The sequence below is a fragment of the Ochotona curzoniae genome, unplaced genomic scaffold (genome assembly GCF_017591425.1).
Source record: "Ochotona curzoniae isolate NIBS_2020 unplaced genomic scaffold, NIBS_Ocur_1.0 contig_2321, whole genome shotgun sequence".
Classification (NCBI taxonomy): Eukaryota; Metazoa; Chordata; class Mammalia; order Lagomorpha; family Ochotonidae; genus Ochotona; species Ochotona curzoniae.
In genome coordinates this window covers 15,807,555-15,832,601 of record NW_024465421.1, presented here as the reverse complement: position 1 = coordinate 15,832,601, position 25,047 = coordinate 15,807,555, and the positions used below count along the sequence as shown (strand labels likewise).

Genomic DNA, 25,047 nt, shown 5'->3' with positions numbered 1-25,047 from the left:
GTGAACTTGGCCTTCAGCCTTCTCTCTCTCTCTCTCTCTCTGCCCCTTCCCCAGCGGGCTCTGCAGGCTTGTGGCTCTGAATTGGGAAGACTGTCCAGCTCCAGGGACCCGCTGCCTGCTGCATGCAGAGGCGTCGCCGGCGGAGGCACTGCTATGGCTTACCTATTAAATAACGGGGTACACCTTTGAGGTGTGTTTTCTAAATACTTATTCCTTTAATATCCTAGTCCATTCCTTGACAAGTTAAAATAAAGATCAAACTAGATTTCTGTAAGACAAAAAGTTTTATTTTGCTTTTTGCCTAGAAGCAAAACCGATAAAAATTAAAGTATAAAAATAAATACAATTTACATTAAGGAACATTTCAAAGTAAAAATAATGATAGAAAATAATGTACATAAATTAAATTCAACAGCACAAAACAACGTCTGGCACTTTTATAAGAAAAAGCTGTGGACAGTTAAAAAAAAAACACTTTAAAAACACGCTCAAACTTCTTATGCTTAATCTAAAATGAGTTTTAACTTTGTCTCAAATGTACTACAAACTTCGGCTAATCTGCATCAGACTACACACAACCTTTAGCTTTTTCCCTGGGATTCCCAGTCCAAGAACAAGCCGAACCCTGGGAGTTCAGCATGACTATGCACAGTCCAATCCCATTCCCAAGATAATAACTGGATATACTTGCCCATAAATAAAGTCATAATTTGGACTGTTTTTTGACTGCCTTCTAATTTTCTGGTTCACTCGTTCAATAAATAATACATCTCAATAAAGTCAGATTTATACCCAGAGTAGACTATTATTTTCTTTCTACAGCTGGCTATAAAAGTTTAATTTTAAATCAAATTGGAGGGGGGGAAAAACCCAATTCTCCACATTCTTCAAAGAGTATTATGAATAAATATAGGCTTTTTCAAAATACCAGCATCTCTTTAAAATTCAAGTGAGAAAGATTAAATAACCACATTCCTCCTAATTCCATGTGAGAAGCACAAAGCCCTTTTTAGAAATGGAATGATGAATGATTTCTCTTTCATAAAATGACATTCTCTTGGTAACGTTTGTTGGTTGGTATGTTAGCGGAACAATTCTGTCACTTCCTTAAGTAATATAATCCAGCTAGGCAATATTACTAACCCATTTGGAATACGGATATATTAAACAGCCCTTTTCTCTCTTCTAAATCAAGCATGCTAGGAGATAAAGCAGACTTTGAATAAACAAAACATACAGAGTAAATGGAAAATGTGAGTGCATGCAGCACGGTATTCTTATTTCACAGAAATGGATAGAATACGTTCCTAAGTGCTACATTCCTCCACATTGTGCTATCTTCCTCGGGTTTATCACCCCGCACACAAAGGCCACCTGCCCCGGCCCAGTGGCGCTGACAGGACCAGGGTAAGTTCAGGAAGCCTTTCTGTGAGACGCTTAGTTGTGGACCAGAAGTCTGCTTCCATCCAAATGGTGACCCACACTTCCTCTGTGGTGGACTCCAGGAGACCACAGCCAGCAGGCAGCATCATGTCTCCCGTGGTCACCAAGCGACACAGAGACTAAGCTGAGTATCTGGAAGCTGCCACACCAGGGAAATCCATGCTTCTGCGGTAATTTCACCTTTGCTAGAACAGTATCTAAGTTGTTTGTCAAATTCAGCAATCGGTGGGCAGAGATGACTGACATGTATGTATTTTAGAACCTGCTTATAATTTTCCCTGTCTCTTCAGTATTTTGTAAAAATAGATTCCAAATGTCCTTACAAAAAGGGGCTCTGTAGTCATCTGAGAGCATAAAACAAACTTAGGTTTGAGTTGCTTATGTACAAAGTAAAGCAATTACTCAACTCTATCCCAACCTAATAACACGAGGGGAGAAGCGGGGGTGTGGGGCAGGATGAACCAGTGGGACCAAATTAGCCACATAACTGCTCAGCCCTTTGATGTCATCCAGCCTGCGTCAAGGGTCCAGGCTTCAGTAAAAAACCTGGTACGGAGAAAATAATACGGGTGATTAAATCTTCCCACACTTTTTATCCTAACGAATGCTGTCTTCTTAAATTGTCGCAACATTTGGCCGCTTTCTTTGGATTTTTCCTGCATATACTCCTAGAAAACAGAATAAAACCAGTATTATTTCTCAGTGTTGGAGTTTCTGTAATGAAATTAATGAGTGCTGACTATGTACGCGGCACTAGGCTAAGCAATACCAAGTGTCATGTTTCATGTTTACTTAAAATCACTCTGAGGTCAAAGCTGTTCCTGCCACGTCCAGACACTACAATGGGGCCTTGGCACCAGAGCCGCAGGTGGGAAATGCCATATGTTCCAGCCACCTGGTTATCTTCCCTAGCCACTTTGCATAACCGTCCCTTCCTCTATCCTACTTAGTGGGCCTCTGGATCCCAGTATAAACTCTTTAGTCAAGCACAGGACATCAAGTGAGGAAAAATGTTTTCAAATACATGACATCAGATGCTACAGAGTTTGTACAAAGCAGTCACTTGCACCGCATTGCAGCACATTGTAACATTTCAGAATTCTACTTCAATTTGATTATGACATTCTGTCACCATAAAAAAATGAGTTTTCTATAAGTTGCCTGATTGAGAGCTGGTTTCCATGTAGATCAAATTGAAACAGAATTCCAAACATGTTTGAAACAGCTCTGGACATTAAAAACCTAAGCAAGAAAGCATGAGCCTTTCAAGGGCAACTGTATTTTGTTAGCATTTTCACCAGCTTCCCAAATTCTGCTTACTGACCTGAATAAAATACTTTTGACTCTTTCAACTGTCTAAGTATGCACCTATGTATAAACAATGAAACAGGGATAAATTTCTGCATTTAAACACATATGAGTTATACATGCTGAGTTCTTTTGCATTAGTGATTCGGCTGCAAAGCAGGAAGCTTGCACGGTGCCAGTGCTGCCCACGCTGCCCTTCCTTGTGCCTCGCTAGTTGCAAATGACTGCCTGTTCACCTCTGCTACTGCTGAGTCCCACGGAATAGAAACAGGAGTTGCTCCTTGGCTTCCAAGTTCACAAGTGACAAAGTAGTGGAGATGAAATGCATGAGAAAAGAACATGGAGGAGAGCAGTCACTTGGTGACGCATGAGCAGTAGGCAAAACATTACTAATTCCACAGTGATTTTCCAACCAGCCAAGGTTGATCACACTGTGAACATGAGAAAGACTGATACTGCAAATCCCACACGTTTCCACTAGCAGCAGAGATGGGGTCTGGCCTGGTGTCTCCCGAATGGTAATCTTTCAAACGAACTCATTCTGACTCCCTCTGCACTAAGCAGGGTCCTCCATAAATATGATCACCTTTGAGCCCAGTCCACTGACTGCTCCAGCAGTTTCGGGAAGATGACCTTTCAAACGGCCCTGCATGCGGGTCAACATTATGAATTATGTTTACTATGTACTTGCAAGATGTCAGCAAGCATTTCAAAGTTATGATCAACAGCCTGTCTCCTGGCTGAACTTACGTGGCGATAAGCGTCAGCAGACTGCTGCTTGCTCCCTCCTCATCTGGAGGAAGTCACCTGGCAATAAAAGCTCTGGACTTTTAATCATAAGTTCATACATCAGAGCTGATTAAAAGTTTAATCTCCAATGCTTGATTAGTTTTCTTTTAAATGTTTGAAAAGCAATCCAGTTAAGCATAGCATTTTAGAAGAATTGTCAAATGGATCACATAATTTTTGGTTAGCTTAATCAAGGTGTCTTCACAAACATATCTAGAAATGTTAAACATTTGGTTAGGCGCTTTGGATTAGCTCAGCACTGAATTTTCCTTCTTGCCACCATAAGCACATTTAAAATAGTTTTGTCCTTGACCCTTAAGTTACCATCAAACAATGGACACGGAAGATATTGAGCTCAAGTTCCTTCCTGAGCAGAAAGCGGAGACCCCCTCCCCGCTGGCATATTCACACGGGATCCTGTGGTTAGAGGAAGAAACGTTTCACTCCCTTAGGCACCCGTATACACATGCCTGGGCACTGCCCTGGTCCAGAGACGAAGGCCCTCATAGCCTTCCTTCACTCGTTGACAACAAGGTTTTCTGAATGCAGCAGACAGTTCCAGAATAAAGATACACTGCACTTCCCATCAGGACTGGGGCTGCAGCGTGACTGCGACTTCTGATCCCCACAGAATACTGTCAGGGCGGATCACCAACAGGGACAGCTGTGAATATGCCAGCGTTATGGTGACAAGGCAGGCCGGTGGCCCAGGACAGCCGCCTCGCTCCTTCCTCCGGGACGGGCTTCGGGGATTCATGTTCTACACACCTGCCACAGGCGCTCTGTTAGGCACTCTGCTCTGTGAAGGCTTCTGTCTACTGTGCACAACCCCCTTCACTGATGTCTTAGGGGTTCTAATTGAATATAAAAAAACTGAGTGAGTCACTTGCATTAAGGTCGGAATGTTCAAAATTCAAAGAAAGCAACCACAATGCGTCAACTGCTGAGAGCACTAAGGACCTCATGCACAGGCAGTTATGGGGCGCTACGCTCTGCTGCCTTCAGCAGGAGACTAGAACCATGGCTTAAACTTCGTTGGAGAATCACTTTGGGGATGCTGAAGTTACGACACGGATATTGGAAATAGTTCATGAGTAAAATGACATGAAGTGGAAAGTAAAAACGTGCTAACGTAAGATGGTAATTGCAATATAACACACAACAGTAGACCAAAGGGGGCTAATTTTTAAAGACAAAACTTTAAAAGATCTTTCCCAATACTGTGAAAGATGTCATATCTGAAGTAGTTAGGGAGCAGCATGTATACTCTTCGCTCACAAGGCTAGTTTTCATCTGGAAGCTTCTGACACGCCCATGTGCGCAGAGGTCATTCTTACCCTTGTCTACTAAGCAGCCTATGAGCAGGTGCATTCTGACCTTGGATGGGCTGAAGGACTCTGTTGACAAATTAAATAGAAAATTAATTTGACAGGATCAGTTCTGCTCTCCTGGTTCTCTTCCAACGGGTGAAAGGCGACAGTGAGGGAGAAGCCACCAATGCAATTTTACGGACTAAGTATTACCACAAGGCAAAGCAAATCAGTGAACAGCTTATTAGCACGGTACACAGATTTTCCTCACCAAAAGCCTTATCTAAGGAAAGAAATGTGCAACATACATGTTAAATCTTGTGTTTGTAGATAATCACTTTCAAAAGCCAGATTTTCCTTTAAACCATATGAGAGAAGAAAATACCATTCATTTCAAAGTGGAAAATGGGGCTAAAATACCACATTAGCTTTCTAGGGTTATTAAATAAGCACTAAAGATCCCGTGGACTGTGGACTGCACTCAAGAGACATATCAGGTTCAAATTCCTGTTGGAGATAGCATGTGGTACAGAAACTTCCAGGCACACCTGGCCTGACACACGAGCAGGTGCATGAGCAGGTGTGTGGCTCACCAGCCAAGCGGCACAAAGTGGCTGGCATACACAGAACAAAATCAACAAAAAGTCAGGGATTTATAAAATTGCCTATTCAAAAAAACAAAAGCCTGTCACTGAGGCCAAATGATGTATCTCACCTCGTTTCAGCCGGATTTTGTTTGACCAGAAATTTCTTATTTGGCATTCCCATTTCAGCAGCTCTAATACAATAAGGACACAAACAACATATTTAGAAAAGAGAAGAAAACACACAAATGCGATAATGGGATGACAGAACAAGTCATCATTCATCTGTTCAAAGCTGCACTAAGCATGGCCAGCACTACTGCTCAGGAAAAAAAATATTAACAAATAGTTATTGGGATACATTTCCTATTAAGTTTCATTCTGGGAAGTTTAACGGGCAGTGAAACAATATATTTCAAATTGTATAAAAATAAACTTTGAATAAAAGGATTAGCTATTTTAAAGACTGATGAGTTGAATACTGATAAACTTACTACGTACATTATCAAAATATTAAATCGAATTTTACCACTTTATTTGAATGAAATGTTATTTTAATTTTGAATATATAAACGACAGATGACTAAAAGTAGTGCATTTGGTGACACTGCGATGTGTATAAAAACAAAACAAAACATGAAAAGGCTTCTTACTTCATGAACTTCTTCCTGTCCAGAGATTTCTGGGTTGCAGCTGAGAGAGCCACCCGAGGGCTTTTCATTTTATCCTTGAAAAACCAAAAGTGACATGAAACTCCCCTGGTACATGAAAGTCTTTCTACTAAAATTTTAAACTTTCACATATATCTTTCTTTATAATTAAAACAACTTGATTCTAAAACGGAGTGACCCTTTCCAAAGAATAATATAAATGTTGCTCATGCGTTTTGCGTCAGCCACACTAACATCACTGGTTCAAAGCCTGGACCGGCGGGGCCCAGGCCGCTCAACTCGACAAGCCAGCACTGCACATTAGCTTAGGACGTGTTTCCTTGTTTTTTTTTAAGCATTTATTTTACTAGAAAGGCAGATTTACAGAGAGAGAAGGAGAAATAGAAAGATCTTTCATCTGCTGGCTCATTCCCCAAATGGCCACAATGACAGGAGCTGAGCTGATCTGAAGCCAGGAGCCAGGATCTTCTTCTGGGTCTCCCATGTGGGTGCAGGGTCCCATTATCTGCTGATTTCCCAGGCCACAGGCACGGAGCTGGATGAGAAGTGGGGCTGCCGGACACAAGCTGGTGCCCATATGGGATCCTGGCACTCAAAGGGGGAGGATTAGCAAACTGAGTCACTGTACCAGACCCTGGGGCCTGGGTCATTAAAACGAGCAAAAAACAAGTAAAATTAACATGACAGTTTCAACTCCACAATCCCATCACAAAACAGCCTGAAATCTTTCTGGTGGGTTTGGCGACACTGTCTACAGATTTAAATGTTGCTGCTGGGGTGGGTGACAAAGACTGTGCTCCGTACACCCACACCCCTCACTGCAGTGATGGGATTCAGATCCAGCTCCACTTCCCATTCCAACTTCCTGCTGATGTGCACCCGGGGAAGCAGCAGGGGAGGGCGCCAAGAGTCGGACTGCTGCTTCCCAGGTGGGAGATCCTCATTAAGGCCCTGCCTTCTGGCCGCAGTCCAGCCCAGCTCCAGCTGTTGCAGGTATATGGGGATTCAAACAGTGGGCAGGAGTGGGAGGTCTCTGTCTCCCTCACTCTGTCTCTTCCCAACCCCAGATAAATTCTTTGATTAATGTTGCTGCTAATTCTATGCCTACCAACTGTGGGGAGAGCGCTGGAGGCCAACACATATGCCAAGTGCTCTCAGCCACCCCAACCCCAGAAGAGACGCATTCATTCATCACAAAAGCTTCAACATACCATTTGCCTGAGCATCTTCTCTTTGCGAACTTCTCGGTCGTGATGTAGGATAGACATCCTTTCAGCTGCATCCATGACAAAGAATATGTCATGAATTCCATACAGGGCCGCTCGCAACTAGATTTCAAAGACAACAGCGGATACAGTTAAAACATGAGGTCAGCTCCAGCAAGTGCCTAGGTCCTCTGTGCACTTGTCTGACTGTGAAGAGTCACAGCAGCCTTCACTAAGCTCGCTCTCAGGGCTGACTGGAGGGGGAGAAGCAGGGCATCCACTGGCGGCCAGCTGCCCGGCGCACATGCCTACCTGAGCCAGCACTCTCTCCTGCAGGGAGGCATCCTGCGCAGAAACAGCACCTCTCTTCAACGGCGCTTCCGACTGGAAACTTCTGATGAATTCCATGGTATCCTGAAGAAGAAATGCCCCATGAGAAACACTTTTCTCTAAAGGCAGTCAAGCACCAGAGTCCCCTTTTGCTCCTGTTCTCGATCTAAGATCACTAAGAACAGAAACAAAACTATCACTTAACAATATCAAGCAGCACTCACTTCAGTGTGAGTCAAAAATAAATGATTTCATTTTACATAATATTTTTAAAAATTTTCCGAGATCATCAGGGTTACAAAACTGTCAGTGATTAAAAACGTTGGCTCTCCCTAAGCTGTGGACGCATGTCGGCTCAGCTCTCAGGAAACTGAGAGGAGCTCAGGCAGGCCCGAAACGCGCATGCTCGCCAGCAGCCTTACTTTCACAGTTTGCCGAAGTTGCTTCAGCTTATCTGTCTGCATAAGCCTCCGGGTAAGAAATCCTTTGGCCACTGCCGTTATTTTATTAAATTTCGCTTGTACTTCTGGACTAACAACCTAGGAGAAATAAGAGACATATGGTGTTTTGAGAATCTGAGCAGTAAGTGGCATTTCCTAATCTATCACAATGAATTCCATTTTTCGGTTTATTCTGTGAAGTTTCATCTGTACTAAAAACAAACAAACAAACAAACAAAATAAAACAAACAAAAAAACCCTAAGTTTTTTGAGGCATGACAAAAACAAAGGATGCTCATTTTACTACGGAAGACAATGCAGCTCTGGAAGGCAGCCCAAGGCAGACATTCGGCCTCAGAGTCAAGATGCCAGCGTGCCATCTCAGAGTGCCTGGCTTTGCTGGCAGGTTCCCGTGCCTCACTTCAGCCTTCTGCAGTTCCTGCCTGGCAGCGGTCTTGGTAGCTCACATGAGTGACTGGCTCCTGCTCTGGCCCCACTTGGGGCCACTGTGGCCCAGCAGATGGGCGTTAGAGAGCTCTCCACTTTTTTTTTTAAAAAAGATCTATTTAATTTTTATCACAAAGTCAGATATACAAAGAGGAGACAAAGAGAGGAAGATCTTCCGTCCGATGATTCACTTCCCAAATGACCGCAATGGCCAGTGCTGCGCCAATCCAAAGCCAGGAGCCAGGAACTTCTCCAGGTCTCCCACACGGGTGCAGGGTCCCAAGGCTTTCGGACGTCCTTGACTGCTTTCCCAGGCCACAAGCAGGGAGCTGGATGAGAAGCAGGGCTGCCGGGATTAGAACCGGCACCCATATAGGATCCCAGTGCATTCAAGGCAAGGACTTTACCCTCTAGGCTATCATGCTGGGCCGAAGAGCTCTCTCTTTGTTTCTCAGCCTCTCAAATAAACTTACAACAACTCAAACAACAGACAGATCAATGGGCTGATGGGCTGATGTGGGATGTGCCTACCTGAGACCATCTAGCTTTAGCCCTTCCAAAAGGCCTTGTTCCTGATAGTTTGGTCAAGCCACTAGTGGATGATCCCCAAAGGTAGAAGGGGGCTTCACTTGCAGAACCAAAGCTATACTGCAGGGCAGAATTTGTGAAACCTGGAGAACATAAATACATGGCAAGTATCTTACTCAATGTGCAAAACCCCAACACATTGTGGCTCTCATTAACCATGCACCTGCAGCAGATCCACCACACACCACTCAAACATTGATGGGCCTCCCACTTATACACCAGCTGCCATTTTCAACACAAAAAGCATCTCAAGATAATTGGAGATGGGACGATAAGCTCTTATGGGGCCCGGGAATCAGAGGTAATTAGAGCACACCCAGGAGAGAGCCGTGCTGCACTTGAAGAGTATCACTTGCTGCTTGAACGAGCACAGGCTGGGCTCTGGCCCAAGTTCCTAGTCTCTCCCTAAGGTAGCCTTCTCACACACACCTGCTCGCCCATCTCTGACTTGCCATCATTTTGTGTTTCACTGGTCCTTAAGCAGCTGGCGAAGAGCAGTAAGTCAGAGGTGGAATGACTGAAGTATGCCAAATAGAGCATGGGACTGCAGGCTCATTGATTGCACATGAAAATGAAGCCCTGATTATTTACCAGAACTATTCAAAGCTGATGTATGCAGTGAGTCCATTTGAGAAAGCATTGATTCCAGCAAACCAGAATCATTGATTTTTCTCCATTCCAAGTCGACTGCGTTATTAATATCCAACTCTGAGGCGTCCAGTGTAGCTGCCTTCTTCTCTTTTAACATTCTCTCCTGTTCTTCTATTTCCTGCAGATTAACAGTATGTTATAATGTAGCAGATCTTTTCATTGCATTCAAAACTAGTGTCATTTCAAGCTTAGCCAGAAGTTTGTGTAACTTCTAGTAAATTATTATTAAGTTTTCTCCCTTCAAGAGTTCCATTGATTTTAAAATGTGACATGTAAATGTTAACCTAATGATCTTAAAACATTAACTCTTGCAGAAATGTGTATTTCACTATCTATAAAATGTCTTCTAAAAATATTACAAGTTTTGAGTCAAGGATTCAATCAAGGATTCAATCTTTTTGGTAAGTCATACAATAACTTTTTATGTAAGAATTTGAACAAGAAACCTCACATTTTGACAGCAAAAATACTATTCTTTTCATGTATCAAAATCAGTAACCCCTTTAAGGTTAGAGTTACGGAGAAGAAATTACAAGTACCCTATCCGTGAAGGCTCCTGGGCTGAGTCACACTTCTGAGCCCCGGCCTCCTCCACTTGAATGCCTCACCTTCTGCAGCCTTTCCTGCTCCTTTTCCTGCTCAGCTATGAGCAGCGATAATTGCTGGGCGTGCTGTTCTTCTAGTCTCTTCCGCATTTCTTCAAATGCCAATATCTTGCTTTTTAGTGTCCCCTCACCTTCTGAAAAGAGATATGATCCCTCAAACTTAGAAAATGTATAACAGTGTGTCATATTTTAAATACTATCAATTGAAATTATGCTCCTGGGGCCAGTGCAGTGACTCAATTGGCTAAACCCTCCCTAATTCAAGTGCCACGATCCCATCTGGATCCTACTTCATGTCTCAACTGCTCCATTTCCCATCCAGCTCCAATATTTTTATTGGAAAGGCAGATATATAGAGAGGAAGAGAGACAGAGAGGAAGATCTTTCCATTCACTGGCTTACTCCCCAAGTGACTGCAATGAAGCTGAGCCAATCTAAAACCTGGAGCCAGGAAATTCTTCCAGGTCTCCCATGCGGGTCCAGAGTACCAAAGCTTTGGGCCGTCCTCGGCTGCTTTCCCAGGCCACAAGCAGGGAGCTGGATGGGATGTGGGGCTGCCAGGATATGAACCTATACCCATCTGGGATCCCGGTGCATGCAAGGCAAGGACTTTATCCACTACGCTATTGCACGGGGCTCCCCAGCTCACTTTTTTAACTCCAGCTTCATGCAGATCCTGGAGGGCAGTGGTGAGAGCTCAAGCAACTGGGTACCTGAACCCCATATAGCAGTCCTGGATCACACTCCAGGCTCTGGCTACAGACTCTGCAGCAGACAGTGGCAGATATTTGGGGAGCGAAGCAGCAGATAGGAAATCTTCCTATTCTCAAATAAACTTCAAAAAAGCACCAAATTAAGGTTTCACCCACCAGGTGGGTACCAAACATCTGAAAGTTTCCTTACCTTTGAAACTAGTCTCCAGTATTTTATTCTTGCTATTGTAGACAGATCCCTTGGGGTATCTTTTCTCTGGCAAATGTGACCTTTCCTGTTCAGCCATTCCAGTGACTAGGCCATAAGGATAGTTTTCTTTCTGAAAACTATCAATATCTAAATCAAGTCTCCGTTTAACTTTCTCCAAACTGTTGTCCAGAAATTTTTCACTCCCACCACTCATGGCAGGCGTGTCCACCTGCTGCCTGGGGTTTTGGTTTTGCATCAGTAAAGGAGATGGATTTTTCACATCGTAAGACTTATTCAGTTCCATCTGTAAACTGCAGTTTTTTTCTGACATACTGGCTGACTTGAGTCCACTCAAGGCACCGAAGCTGTGACTTGCTACGGGCTGGCTAGCGGCGTAGGGCTCCGGCAGTCTTGGCACCACAGCACAAGGCCTGGGCACTCCGTGTGCACCTCTCTCATCAGACGTTAACCGACCTTCCCCAGCAGCAAGCCCGGGAGAAACTTTATTTTCTATCTGATGGCCTGGAGATTGACATGCCTGATCTGACTTACCTAAAGCGGTCTCTTCCTTAGCTTCAGATGTTGTTTTGCTAATGTAAACCTTGCTTGAACAAACTCCTGCTAAATCCATGGGTAACTTTGGCACAGTTTCAGGCACATTTGGTTTTTCATTGCGATCTTCCAAAATTAAGTCCACTGCCTGTTCTTTTCCTTTGGGACTTAATTCGCAGGCATTTATTGGATTATTTATAAGTATATGACAGGTTGACGAAGGTCTGGAACGCCTTCGATGCATCTGAGGGCTCACACTTGGCTCTGGGCTGGGCAATTTGGCGTAGGAACCCGTAAGACTTTTGATAACATTATTTTCAGTAGCAAAAGGAGGAGTAACATGGAAGTCAGAGTCAGAATCTGCACTGGTGGGATGACTGGTTTGGACAGGGAGGTCACCCTGAGGAGAGCTGGCTATGACAGACACACTCATGCTGCTGGCATGAGGGGCAGCACCTTGCAGAAAGGCACTGGACTTGGGAAGGCTTGGCTGATCGGTGACCACTGAGCCACAGGAGCCACAGTGTGAGCTCACCGGTGGGGCCTTCCCCTCGACACTGCCAGGTGCCTGGACAGCGTCATTTTCTTTGTCTGAATGACTCTCCCCAATGCTGCTCCTCACGCTGCCTCTCAGACCGCGTCTCGACTGCTCCCTGGCTAAATATTCCTTGGACTTCTTCATCAGGTTCTGCAGACTCAGTACGTAGGGATCTGGGATGACGTCGGCCAAGAGTGCAGGATCCTGGTCTTCTTTTGGGGGGAGGGGGGTGGCAGGGCGGGGAGGGGGCAGCTGCTGGGCTGTGGCCATGGTCGGGGAGGTCTTCGGGGAAGCTTCCTTTTCTGAGTTACTAACATCTGAACGATCACGCTGCATCGCAGAAATCAGTCCTCCCAAATCTCCAGCCAAGTCCATCTCATCAGCTTTACCAAGGTCCTCATTATCCAGCGGTAAAATTCCAGTTATCTTTTCAAGCTTTGCTAAAGTCACATGTGTAGGAGGGCTTGGCAAGCTATTTGCTGGCGGATCAGGGGCATTCAAGTTTCGGATGTCTGAGTTGGAATAAATAACTTCCTCCTCCCACTGATCAAAATCACTGGCATTAGGTGCTTTTCTGACCTGAAAAGGGAAATTTTAAAAAATGAAAATATTTCCTCCCTACACAGAAAGGTTTTCATTTTACTGAAGATTTGATCACATGGGGTTCAAATGATTAGATGAGATCTCTGCAAAATATTAGCCTATTTATTTTAGTATATGTGCTGCCGAAGCGAGCACTAGCCTATTTATTAAAAAAAGGAAATTTCCCCATCTGATGCAAATATGATATATATATTCATATATCCATATATAATTTAATCTTGAAATAGAGCTGTTTGTGTATTATCAGCATCTCAAACATCTCCTCTTATCATGATAGTTGTCATCCGAGGGTGACGATGTATGGGATAAAGAGCAGAACCTGTTGGCTTACACAACCTGTCACCTCTATAACCAGGATGAACCTGTCCAGAACATTGCTTACGCCGAAATTCAGTAAGACTCCTGACTAGAACATGACTTACACCAAGGTTTAACTGAAACTTCTCCATGAAAAGGAAATAAACACATTTTATTAGTTCTACCATGTAACTTACATTATACAGAAATTAAAAACAATTCAACTTAAAATTCAGCTCACTAAAATAAAAGTAAGGCTGAGACAGCAAGCTGTTTTGGAACAGGTAAAGTAGGTAAAATTTGGTTACCTAAAAAATGAGAACTATATAAAGATTATTATACAGGTATAACCTTAAACTGACAGATATCATTATGGTATTATCACATGAATGCAGACTCTTAGAATCCTGAATGTTAACACACACTCAGGTTGTTTTGTAGGTGCTTGGTTTTTTTGTTTTTTGTTTTTTTTTTCCCCACACCATATGGCCCTTCTATTTTATCTCACAAATCCCAAGACATGCAATGGTCTCCAGGTTCTCAACCATGCAATAAACAGCCACAACAAAGTGTAGTCACACCCTCAGGACCAAAATGAAGCCAAAGGGACTCACATTCCCCCAAGCCCGAGCACGCTCCTAGGTGTAGGTGGATGAAACCAAATCCTCACACAGGAGGATTCACACTTTACGTGGCTCACATTCAGCAGCTTGTTTTGGGGGCACCTCTAAGATGAGCCTTGGGTTAGACCAGCTCAGCAATGATAACAACAAAAACTTGTCACCGGGGGAGCAGACAGTGCTCCTTATGCAATTACTTCATCGCAGCTCAATACTGCACATGTTCTTCTAGACAGAAACTTTTCAGGCTCATCATCTCCTCCCAAAGGGCCATTTTGTTTCAAGAATACAAAATAATCTAGTAAGTCAAAAACCTGCCTGTTATTAAGTGCTATGTGTTACATTTTTAAACTTAATATGCATAGTAATTAGAATCTACAAATTAAAATCGGCTACCCACACCGCATACACTGCCCACAGAGGTATGGAGTGAGTGGCTATTGGGAACTACCTGAAGGGAGTTTATAGGGGTCAGCTAGTATGAAACTCCTAAGATTCCTGAGACACAAAAAAGGTGTAACCAGCAAAGCAGTGACATATAAGAAAGTAATTATTTATTCAATCTAATTCATTTGTTTTTCATTTTATTGTGAAATGATCCAGATCTTAACACAAAATGTTTATACAAACTTAAATTAATCTAGACCAAAATAACTGCAAAAGTTGCACAAGTGTTATTTAAATGGCTTCACTTAGAGGCACTCAAGCAATTCTGTTTTGTAACCTCAACTGTATTCTGCATATCTAAGAGTTAAAGGGGGGGGTGGCTTATTTACTGTAACGGAGGAGAAAAGGGTCTTTAGTCAGCGGTCTGATTAGCTCAGAGGTAAACTACAATGGGCTCCCCATCACTTTGTCACTGAGAATTCAATGTTCGTAGAGTCATGAGACACAAACACTAAGCAATTCTCTTCAGTGTATGGCTCCATTGTCTAACCATCCTCTGATTCAAGTACCCAGCACCACTAACAAGCAAGTAAATTCTCTTTGGAGTAGCTAAGATAGAATAACACAAATTAGAAAGCTTCTCAAGCCTAGCAGTGAAGCATCCTTGAAATTAAGTGCAGATACATTTCTATTTAAGCACAAATACACTTCCGACCAGTTCTCATCCACGCTTACCTTAGGATTCCCTCATTATGAGCTAGAAGAGCTTAGTGTACACACCTGAACGCTGTCGATGATCTCCTGGACACGACTCAGCAATGCTTTCTTCCTCTTCTCCTGCTTTCTTGCTTCCACATCAAGTGCTTTCTGCCTTTCTTGTTGCATTTCCTTTCTTTTCTCAACGTTAAGCTGCAAAACATCAAGAGGATGTAATTATTTATTGACTAAAAAATTCATAAAAATCAGGAAGTTTTGAAGTAGAACTATTAAAAACATGTATAACAGGCCAAGCTGATCACTGCTGAGAGAAATGTGAACTGCAGTGGGGAGCACTTCCTGGGGGAGAGCAGGTGGCATTTCCTGGTGGCAATGACAACGCTCTGCCAAGCTGGGGGTTACAGAGGTGATACCATATAGCAAAACCAACAGAACCCTAAGGCCCAAGAACAATGCACTTCACTGCATATAAATTATTCTCAACTGAAACAGAGGTGAAATGATTACAGACAAAGAGGAAAAAAAAGCCTATCCACTTATGCTCTAAAATAGCAGCAATAAAATGAGCCCTCCTAGCCGCTGCTCAGTTTCACATTTCTCATTTGACAATCTTTCCTCCCAGGAGCCCGAATAAGTACCTAAATGGCTCACACACACGCAGGACCTATGACCCAGGTAGCACTGTAAGCATTCTACATGTATTTATTCATTCTCAAAACAGCCTTCTATGGTAGACCCTATTTTCACACACACACCTCCCCTCCACCCGCACCCCCCCCCACCCCGCACTGAACAAAAATACAAACAGACCTGAAGCTCCCTGGGCAGGCAGGTGGCTAAACTACGACTAGAGGCCAGGCCCTTAGGAGGCCAGGCTCTGCAGCCTCTACCAGCTGCAGAACCACCTGTGGGACCTCCACCCTGAGCCACTGTCAGGCCTGCACAGGCAGCGCTGCCTCCTCTCAGCCACGGGTATCAGGTTGTTCGTGGCACCATGGTTGGTGAAACTGCCCCACTCCTTGCGGGTTTCACTACTGGAACAATGCTTGCGCCCATCTCTTGGAGCACACGTCTAACTATTCCCAAAAGTGGAATTGCCGAGTCAGAAGTTATCTATACTCTCAAGGCCTGATACGCTTTGCCACACGACTCACCCAACTACAGCATTAAGTGAGGATCTCAAAGCGCCAGAAAAGTCTGGATCTCCCAGCACCTAAGGAGCACCAGGTACTGTCAGATCTTTGCCAGCTGATAGGTTAAAAACTGCCAACCCACCTGTACTTCCCCAAGTGTGAATAAGACCAAGGCATCTTTTTTTTCCCCCAAATATTTACAAACCTTTCGTGCACTGCCTTGGTAACTAACCACAGGACAAAAGTCATTTACGAAGAAACAGAGTTTACCAGCGGAGAGAGCACGGCGACCCCATGGAAGTGAATCAGCGAAGTACCCTCAGCCAGGGCTGGCAGAAAGTTCTCCTGTGTTCTGGAGGCACTGTGGATTCTGGCAAGGCTTTTTTCACAGAACGTCTCATATTCCTCCATTGTCCAACAGTCACACTACGAGAGAGCAAAATGTTGTTTCTGACGTCCGCAGAAGGAAATAACACCTTAATGAATCATGTGTCATTAATGACTCGTGTGTCATTAAGGTGTGCAGAGTGTGAACTATTGCTAGCATTCACAATTCTTACAACTGACCTTCCCAGAACTGTTTCAGGTCTGGTCACAAGTTAATTCTTGGGTCTAGGGAAGGCCCTGGAAGCCCTGCCCCGTGAGACCTGCTCCAGGGCAGAAACACACCAAAAACTCACAGGAGCCTTAAAGCACTCACACTTGAACACCACCTTACTAACTTCTGATCCTAAAGCAGGGTGGTAGATTCTTCCACACAGTGCAAACAACACACACACACACACACCCTGAATCAAAGGCAGAAATGCTTTGTAGGGGGGAAAAGATGGGAAGGGCTATTTAAATGAGAGTACTTACTTTCTTTTTCTACTATGAAGTTCAAAGGCTTTTGCCTATCTTAACATTTATATTTTCACTCCAGGGCCACAGTCAGTCAGAGGTGGAAAACAGCAAGGGTTTGGCATGGCATCTGAAAGGCAACTTGGGATGTTCATGTCCCATCTCCACGAGTCTAGGTTCGAGTCCTGACTCAGCTCTCCAATCTAATTGTGGGGTAATTCACAGCCCAGGGAGGCAGGAGCGGATGACTTACGTACTTGGCTCCCTGCCACCCACGCCTGGGCGGACTTCTACATGGCTGGCTTGGCCCCGGCTATCAATGGGAGATCTCTGTCTCTCAAATAAACAGAAGCAGAAAACAGACAATCTACTGGTTCTGGTATTAACTCTATTTTTAAAAATCTTTTATTTATCTATTTATTTGCTTACTTACTAACTTTTGCTGAAAACTGGAACCATCGCCAAGCTACTGAAAATAACGAGCCCAGGAATTTCACAAAAATTGCGATGGTGTTTATGAACGTACAAAGTATTTCGGATTAGCCAACATATCCATTCATTTAGCAAACGTTAAACATAACATCACGTGTAGCACTGCTTCTTGGATAAGCAAGAGAAAGGGAACAGAGACTTCATCAATCAGAACCAGTACCGGCACGAGCTGCGGCAACAGACAACGTCCTGCAGTAACGTCTTTAAATGCTCCTATTCAAGCAACTGCTTAACAGAGAGACAGAGAGAGAGAGAGAGAGGGAGAGAGAGGGAGAAAAGACAGGGGAATTCAGCTCATGACGTCGGACAGGCAAAGATGAAATCAGACAGAATATAATAATATAATACTGAGTTAGACTGAAAAGTACTCAAAATTACAGCACAATAAAGTGAAAGGGACCATTAAAGTACAATTACAAATGAAGAAGAGTACAATCAAAAGTATGCTCTGGCTATGAAAAATAAATGTATAGCTGCTTCTGACTATGAGTTATACCAAGAGAAACTCTTGCTACCATTCTGTCAATTCTATTTCCATGTAATTTCCGAAGGATTACACACCATATGCAAAATGAGACTTTAGTTTCAAATAGTTCTCTACAGTGTGAATGGGATTATTTAGTAAGCTTATATTAATAAACAAAAATAAGTGTACTGCAGAACCATTATTTTAAAAAGTTATTTACATAAGAAACAAAGACGGACCGGAGATAGAGCTCCCATCAGCTGGCACACTCCAAATGCCTCCAGCACCCAGGACCTGCCCCCCAGTTCCCACCTTCAGGAAGCTGCAGTCAGCAGCCGCAGAGGGGAGGTGGGGGGCTCTGATATGGGACTTGGGTTTCTTAACCAGCATCTATGCCACATGCTTGCGTCTACATACCCGCCTTTTAGACTATGTTTCAACCTACACTACGCTACCCTAGCAAGCAAAACATGCAGAAGCAATACAAATGAACTCACTTCTGCTAAACTATCTCAAAAAAATTATGTTTTAGAATCCAATCCACACACGAAGCATTCCAGGGAACGGAGATAGAGTGTGCATATAAATAATTCAGCGTACGTTCTATAAATACTCGCACATGACATCCAGCTTGAAAGGTCTGGAAAACTTAAGGAAATAAAACACCTTAAGAAAAGCCACAGCTTTCCTTTCCCTCCATCAACACAGATGCCTCATTGTTTCCGAAAGTCACTTACATTCCTTAAATAACACGTGTACATGCCACACACTGCAGTCCACGAACAATTCATGGAAGATGCATATTATGAACAAACTATACAAGGATTTCCAAAGTTTTCTGCAGATGGCTGTGTTGTACAGTTGAGTATGCGGTACTAGCTCCAGGTTTCCCTTCCTGCTAACGCAGCCCCTGGCAGACAATGGTGATGCCTCAAGTCATCAGGTTCCTGCCAGCCACACAGGTGACCCGGACAGCCCAGCTCCTGCCTGTGGCCAGGCCTGGTGCTGGCCAGCACAAGCATTTGAGAAGTTAATAGATGGGGGAATCTGTGTGTGTTTAAATCATTGGTTTTTTTTTTTTCTGCCAAAATAAACATTTCTTTTAGTTCCATTTCCCCACAAAGCTTGTGAAGCATTCACATAAGTGACACACAAATATTATTCCTACCACAGCGTAACAGACAGCATATGACAATGCACTATTCAAATACGAGTGCTAATGTGGAGGTTATGGAAATGACCAACTGACCCTGGACACAGCTGGATCCTTCTGTATCAGCAGCGCCGTCCCCCCAACAGAGGAGCACTCGCCATCTGAGTACACCCTGCTTCAGTCCCTGCCATGCTCCCTGCTGTCCCCCAACCGTCACTGCACTGACCACGCTCTGAAACTACCTTGCTCACTTTGGTTTTGGTCTGTCTTCCTCCACCGAAACCTAAGCTGTGTGAAGCACAGTACCTTCTCATTTTTGCACATGGAATCCCCATTACACAGACCAGTGTTGGCATCCAGCGGAAGCTTCAAAGATGGCCCTTCGCCTCGGGGAGCCAGCACCTCTCCACTGTGCTGGAGGCCACACAGAAAGGGGGCAGCCTGCTAAGTGCCTGCTAAGTGCCGGCATTGCATCCCAGACCCCAGTTATCACTGGGAGCCTGCACGACTCGGCCACTGCAACCTCAACGCGACTGCCCCATGCTTCACCATCAGACAGTGCTCATCCATGGCCGTTAATAAAGCCAGCTGCTGCAGGTCCAGGCAGGCCTTGTTGTCTCCATTTACAACATGGCGGATGACTGACCCTTATTTAAATGAGCCTCTGGACAAACCCAATGGATTCAGCACCCTAACTGCTATTCACCAGTGGGAGACCAGAAATGTACCTGAAGACAAGAAGAAACAAAATAACACAGCCAAGATCCTGCCTTGTTGTCCGGACACCAGCTGACTGCTTACCCATTACAACCCCCAAAGGCACAAATGCTTGTGTACTGGCAGTGAGGACCCTTTAGACTTCTTTCCTTCTTTATTCTCTCTCTCTCTCTCTCTCTCTCTCTCTCTCTCTCTCTCTCTCTCTCTTTCTAACCAGGGGGGCTAAAACATAACAAAGGTATAACCCGCTTAACACGGGAGCTACGTGTATACAGTATCCAAGAGACACCTGTCTTCTCGGGCACACTGCCTGGGTGCTCTAGGGCATCCGGCAACTGCCCTGACCCTCAGCTCGGTTTCTGTGTCTGTAAAGTGGGGCTCAATAGGGTAAGAGTCTCAGGAGTATTGGTGAGAATGAGCACACAGAAATCGGCAACACGTTAGCAAGAGGATAACTGTCCTAATGGCTTGTAGCAAGGCTAGCAACTCCTGGGGGAGGGGATGGGAGAGGAAGGAAGGGGAGCCGCAGTGCTGGAGTTCCTGTTAAGAAGCAAATGTGAACTTAAAAACTCAGAAAAGGGGACTACAGCTTCCTGGCTTCCCTCTGTCAACACCCCTTCCCAACCAGAGCAATCACTAGCCCGCTGCCGGCTGCCCTACTAGGGGGTGGAAGACTGGGTTTCACACCGAATCACAAGCAAACGCTGCATTAGCGGCAGGCTAGAGAATTCGCCATGCTTCTAGTGACAGACAGCACTCCCAGGGCGTTCAGAAGCGCACCCCAGGACGCACAGGGAGGAAACGCTCCCGGTCAGCAACAAGGGGCTCCCCGGCTCCATCCTCTGCCCGCGTCCACTCAGCACCTTCCATCCTGCTCCGTCCCCCGAGCCCACTGCGCGGGGCAGCATCCGTGCACCGCATTCCAGCATCCCCTGCATGCCCAGGAAGCTGGCCCGGGCACTCGCCTCCCCACCCACACCCGACAGCTTCGCAGCGGCTGGAGGCCCCAGAGCCCAGCACGCACCCCGTCGTCTCCTCAGCACCTCTGGGCACCAACGTCGCCTCTCCCCGCCGCGACGCGCGGAGGGTCGGCCCCTCCTCATTCACACACCTGACGCCCCTGAGGGCCCGTCAGCTTTTCTCCCTTCGCCACCAGCCTTGCCAGGAATCAAAAGGTTCAACTGGTACTGAGACAGAACAGTCCAGGATGCCGCCGCCGCCTTCTCCTCCCCGCCATATTACGGGTTTCAGAAGCGACAACGCGGGCTCCTGGCAACCGCCGCCGCTGCCGCCACCTAGACTCCACCCCTCAGGGCGGGCACTTCCGGTCACGGCTTCGCGGGCGGTTAGAACGACCGAGCCTGAGAAAACTACAGTCCCCAGGGTGCACTGCGCGGCCATGACCAAGGATGTATGTTTTGCGGTGAGCTGTATGCATCCTGGGAAATATAGTCTTTACTGCTACATCGCGCTTCTAGAATTGTATTTTGCTATAAATAGAATGCTCTTCGAGGTCTATAAGCATGAAGTGTTCCAGAAAGTTGCCTTTTATTTTTGCTTATTTGTATAGATATTACTTCTTTCTGTGTGTTCACTGGAAAACATATCGTTCACCAATTTTTTTAAAATGCACTTATTTTATTTGAAAGGCAGAGATGCACAGAGAGAGGCTGAAAGAGAGAGAGACAGAGCTCAAATGCCCGCAGCACCGAGGCTGGGCCAGGCTGAAGCCAGGTACCCACAGTCAGCCTGTCACGTGCAGGGCAGGGCCAAAATGCTGAGTCGGCCTGTTGCCTCTCTGAGAGCACATTCCTGAACAGGAAGCAGACATGGGACTCCACCCAGGCACCCGTGGTGGGTTGGAGGCATTCCAAGCAAAGTCTTAACTGTTACACCAAATGGCAGCCCCTTGCTCTGTAGGCAACAACAACCAATAAAATGATGAATCCTACATGCTCATTGGAAACCTTAAGATGACCGACATCCTTCTGAATTCCAGTAGCAAGATTTAAACAAGCAAAACAGATGACAAGTTCAAGATGGCAGAATACGGACTGAATCTTTACCCAAAGTGTCTATTGAAGGAATATGACCAGCCTTCCAAAATATAATACAGTGGCCTCTTTCCTTTCCCTGAGGAGCCATCACCTTCTGTCCCTCTTACTGACCCTCCCCCACTACCTATTATCACAGGTGGTTGCGAGGAGGCACAATTAAGATAATGCTTGCAGTGCCTGGTACATTAATCTTCAGTAACAGGAATAATAAGATGAGGAAGAGAGGCAATAGACAGGTCACACACTGCTGGCTGGCTGTCAGTGCTGTCCCCTGCCAGTACCTGCCCAGTTCGCTCCACTTCTCAGTTTCCTCAGCTACCGAAAGAAATCGAGCATAGTGACAAAGTAGGTTAGGCTGCCAACTGCAACCCCAGCAGCCTACAGCAGCATCAGCTCCCATCCCTGCTGCTCCACTTCCTCTCCATCTCCCTGTTAATGCGCCTGGGAAAGCAGCCGCAGAAGGCCCCTGTCATCCAAATGGAAGGCAACGCTCGAACTCCGGGCTGCTGGCTTTAGCCTGGCCCAGTCCTGACTGTTGCAGCCATTTGGGGGAGTAAATTAGCAGACGGGACATCTGTATTTTCCTGTTTTTTTCTGCCTTCCAAATAAATACATGCATATTTTTTTCTTCAAAAAAAGAAAGCAGTGAAATCCCTGACAGGTTGGTAGCTCAACTGTTTCCTTTGTTTTAGTCTTTCATTTCCTCTGAATGGGAAAAAAAAAATGCTTTGAAAACAGAAGGAGAGCCGTCTCCTGAGTTAATACCTGCTGCTGCGGCTGTTGAGAGAAGAAACGAGATGAGCCTGCAGTGTTTGCTGGTACAATGCCCTGGACCTGCTCAACGCTCTGTTCGTGTCACTTGCACCTGTTATATCCCCACACACAATCAGAAAGCCTTCCCTCCACGCCTGAATTGCACCTGTTAACAGCATTATCCCCCACCCCAAAGCCTTCCCTCCACGCCTGAACGCCCAGCTCCATTCAAGGAGCCCAAACCACACATCACACCCAGCCTTCTTGGAACTTGAGCCTGGGGCCAGGGACTGCCCCTGTTGCCACGGCAGCGGTTCCGCCCCCTCGCGCCCGAGATGTCGGGCTCTGATTGGCTGGAAGGTCTGCTCCCTCTCGGGATGTGACCGCCGCCGCCATTGCGCGGCGCTGGTCCCCTCGGAAGGTGCCGGCTAAGGACAGTCCTCCTCCTCCTCTTCCCCGCCATCGCTCTCTTGCTGCTCAGTCCCGGGAGGCCGGCCGGTCCGGAACTCCCGTCCTTGCCGGTGCGGGCGCCGGCATGTGGCTGTGGGAGGACCAGGGGGGCCTCCTGGGCCCCTTCTCGTTCCTGCTGCTGCTACTGCTGCTGCTGACGCGCAGCCCCTTCAATGCCTGCCTCCTCACCGGCAGCCTCTACGTGCTGCTGCGGCTCTTCAGCTTTGAACCGTTGCCCTCCCGCAGGGTCCTGCAGGTGCTCAAGCCCCGAGACCGCGTGTCCGCCATCGCCCACCGGGGCGGCAGCCACGACGCGCCGGAGAACACGTTGGCAGCTATTCGGCAGGTGAGTTTCCCCTACCACCACCATCACACCTCGCGCCCCCTCGGACCTTGCTGGAAGCTCTGCTTGAGTTTGTCCTTCCTAAGTCTCCTGACCTTCTCAGGTAAGCTTCTGTGGCCCTTGATTCCCTCCCAGGGCCCGGTATCTCCGGACTTGAGGTATTTCTAGAATAAAGTAAATATTTGTAGAGTCGCTGTGTGCCAAGCTGTGCGGTGACAACCATCCATGGTCAAGACATGCTGTGTGCCTAGAGCTCACACCCGAGGAAGGCAGTGCCTGCAGGAGAGCCTTAGAATACCAAGAGAGTGAATGAGATGAGGAATGACTGGGAGGGCCGAGGGAGGCGACTTGAGAAATAAAATAGTGACATTGGCATGGAGAGAAGGAGCCAGCTGTGGCAGTGTGGGAAATGGGCTCCAAGAACTGGAGACAGCGGGTGCAATGGCCTGGAGATAGGAATGATGAGGGAAGTGCTGGTAGCAATGTGTGTCCTGCCTTCAAGGAACAGAATTAAACCCAGTGTGTGAATAGAGTGGGGCATGAGCCAAGTTAAATCGGGTCTTGGACAGTCACCTAGGTCCTTGACAATGGGTCAGCATCATAGCAGATTGCCTTTACTTGGTACCAGAATCACCTGCTTATCAGCTCTTGCTCCCAAACTTCCACCTGCATTCATGTTGACACAGCTCTGGCAGGCAGGTTCAGTCAGGTTTTGCATCCTTTTACCCAAGGGACCCTTGATACGTTCCAGCTCTTAGCAGTCTCCTGACTTCCCAGTCACCACAGCTTGCCTAGTGGGTGAGCTTTGCCCTGGAGTTGGCACTTTGCCTCTGTCTAAATGTATCTGATCGCATTATTTCTTTGACATGGACTAGGTGGGGTACACCGTGATTCAGGCACACTCTGCTCCTTCTTGACTCAGAGCTCCGTATCACAGAATGGAATGTGATCCAGGATGCAGAAGCGCAGACTGCCTGTTCTTCTTTTGTCCTGCTGGGGACACAGGGTATTGCACAATGAGCAAAGTTACTTAAGCAACCTATGTCCCAGTTAGGGTCATGACAAGGGTGCCACGAGCAGTCCTTGACCTCAGTATCACCATCTGTAAAATGGGAAGAAGAGTGGGAGCTGCAAATAATTTGTGAGGAGTCAGGAGCTTATCCATGGCCCACTGTGACTTCTAAAGGAAACAAAGTAAATAAAAGGAATCCAAAGATGGGTTCATTCTTTAGCGTCAGCTCCATGTCAAAGGGGGGAAAACATCTGCCAAAAGAAGCAGGGGAAAAGAGTATACTTTTTTGCTTGTAACACACTCAAATTTCTCTTCTGTCTGTCTCTCCCCCAAGCTTTTCTTCTGTGTCAAAAGAGCCCCTTCTCTAGCTCCTGTTGGAAATATGAAGACACGGAAGAAGGTTTTCATATTCTTAAAGTCAGAGAGACTGGTGAGGTCACATAGAAATGAGGCGCATGCTTGTGAAACAACTGTGCGTGGAGTTCAAAATGTTTTGTGTTGAACTAATCTTTTCATTCAGCTTTTTCACGCACAGTTTGAAACACCTTCCTCTGTTACCAGTGGCTGTGTTGATTCAGACAGGAACACTTTTGACTGAATAGAAATCATACTAAATGAAGGAGGAAGCATATTTGAGACATAA

At 45.8% G+C, this 25,047-nt stretch overlaps 2 protein-coding genes across 13 annotated transcripts in view; one reads left to right on the top strand and one right to left on the bottom strand.

The window, feature by feature from the left end:
- Positions 1-826: 826 nt before the first annotated feature.
- CCP110 (centriolar coiled-coil protein 110) overlaps positions 827-25,047 on the bottom strand; it is a 25,792-nt gene continuing 1,571 nt past the window's right edge. The window contains exons 1-16 of one of the 9 annotated variants that reach the window (XM_040973276.1): positions 20,901-21,038; positions 18,417-18,559; positions 16,392-16,547; positions 15,052-15,180; positions 11,275-12,943; positions 10,375-10,505; positions 9,707-9,884; positions 9,059-9,198; positions 8,063-8,179; positions 7,623-7,724; positions 7,317-7,433; positions 6,088-6,161; positions 5,566-5,628; positions 4,878-4,937; positions 4,309-4,394; positions 827-2,111 (exon numbers count right to left, since the gene is read on the bottom strand). In XM_040973276.1, the coding sequence (XP_040829210.1) occupies positions 2,059-2,111; positions 4,309-4,394; positions 4,878-4,937; positions 5,566-5,628; positions 6,088-6,161; positions 7,317-7,433; positions 7,623-7,724; positions 8,063-8,179; positions 9,059-9,198; positions 9,707-9,884; positions 10,375-10,505; positions 11,275-12,943; positions 15,052-15,180; positions 16,392-16,532 (3,060 nt within the window). In that variant the 5' untranslated portion in view covers positions 16,533-16,547; positions 18,417-18,559; positions 20,901-21,038 and the 3' untranslated portion in view covers positions 827-2,058. Of the gene's footprint in view, positions 2,112-4,308; positions 4,395-4,877; positions 4,938-5,565; positions 5,629-6,087; positions 6,162-7,316; positions 7,518-7,622; positions 7,725-8,062; positions 8,180-9,058; positions 9,199-9,706; positions 9,885-10,374; positions 10,506-11,274; positions 12,944-15,051; positions 15,181-16,391; positions 16,548-16,979; positions 17,076-18,416; positions 18,560-20,900; positions 21,039-25,047 lie in introns of those variants that run through there. The other 8 variants (XM_040973275.1, XM_040973280.1, XM_040973278.1 and 5 more) reach the window with 8 other exon arrangements.
- GDE1 (glycerophosphodiester phosphodiesterase 1) overlaps positions 23,011-25,047 on the top strand; it is a 14,517-nt gene continuing 12,480 nt past the window's right edge. For 2 of the 4 annotated variants that reach the window (XM_040973287.1, XM_040973286.1), the window contains exon 1: positions 23,011-23,395. In XM_040973287.1, coding sequence (XP_040829221.1) covers positions 23,135-23,395 — 261 coding nt within the window. In that variant the 5' untranslated portion in view covers positions 23,011-23,134. Of the gene's footprint in view, positions 23,396-24,738; positions 24,835-25,047 lie in introns of all 4 variants that reach the window. The other 2 variants (XM_040973285.1, XM_040973288.1) reach the window with 2 other exon arrangements.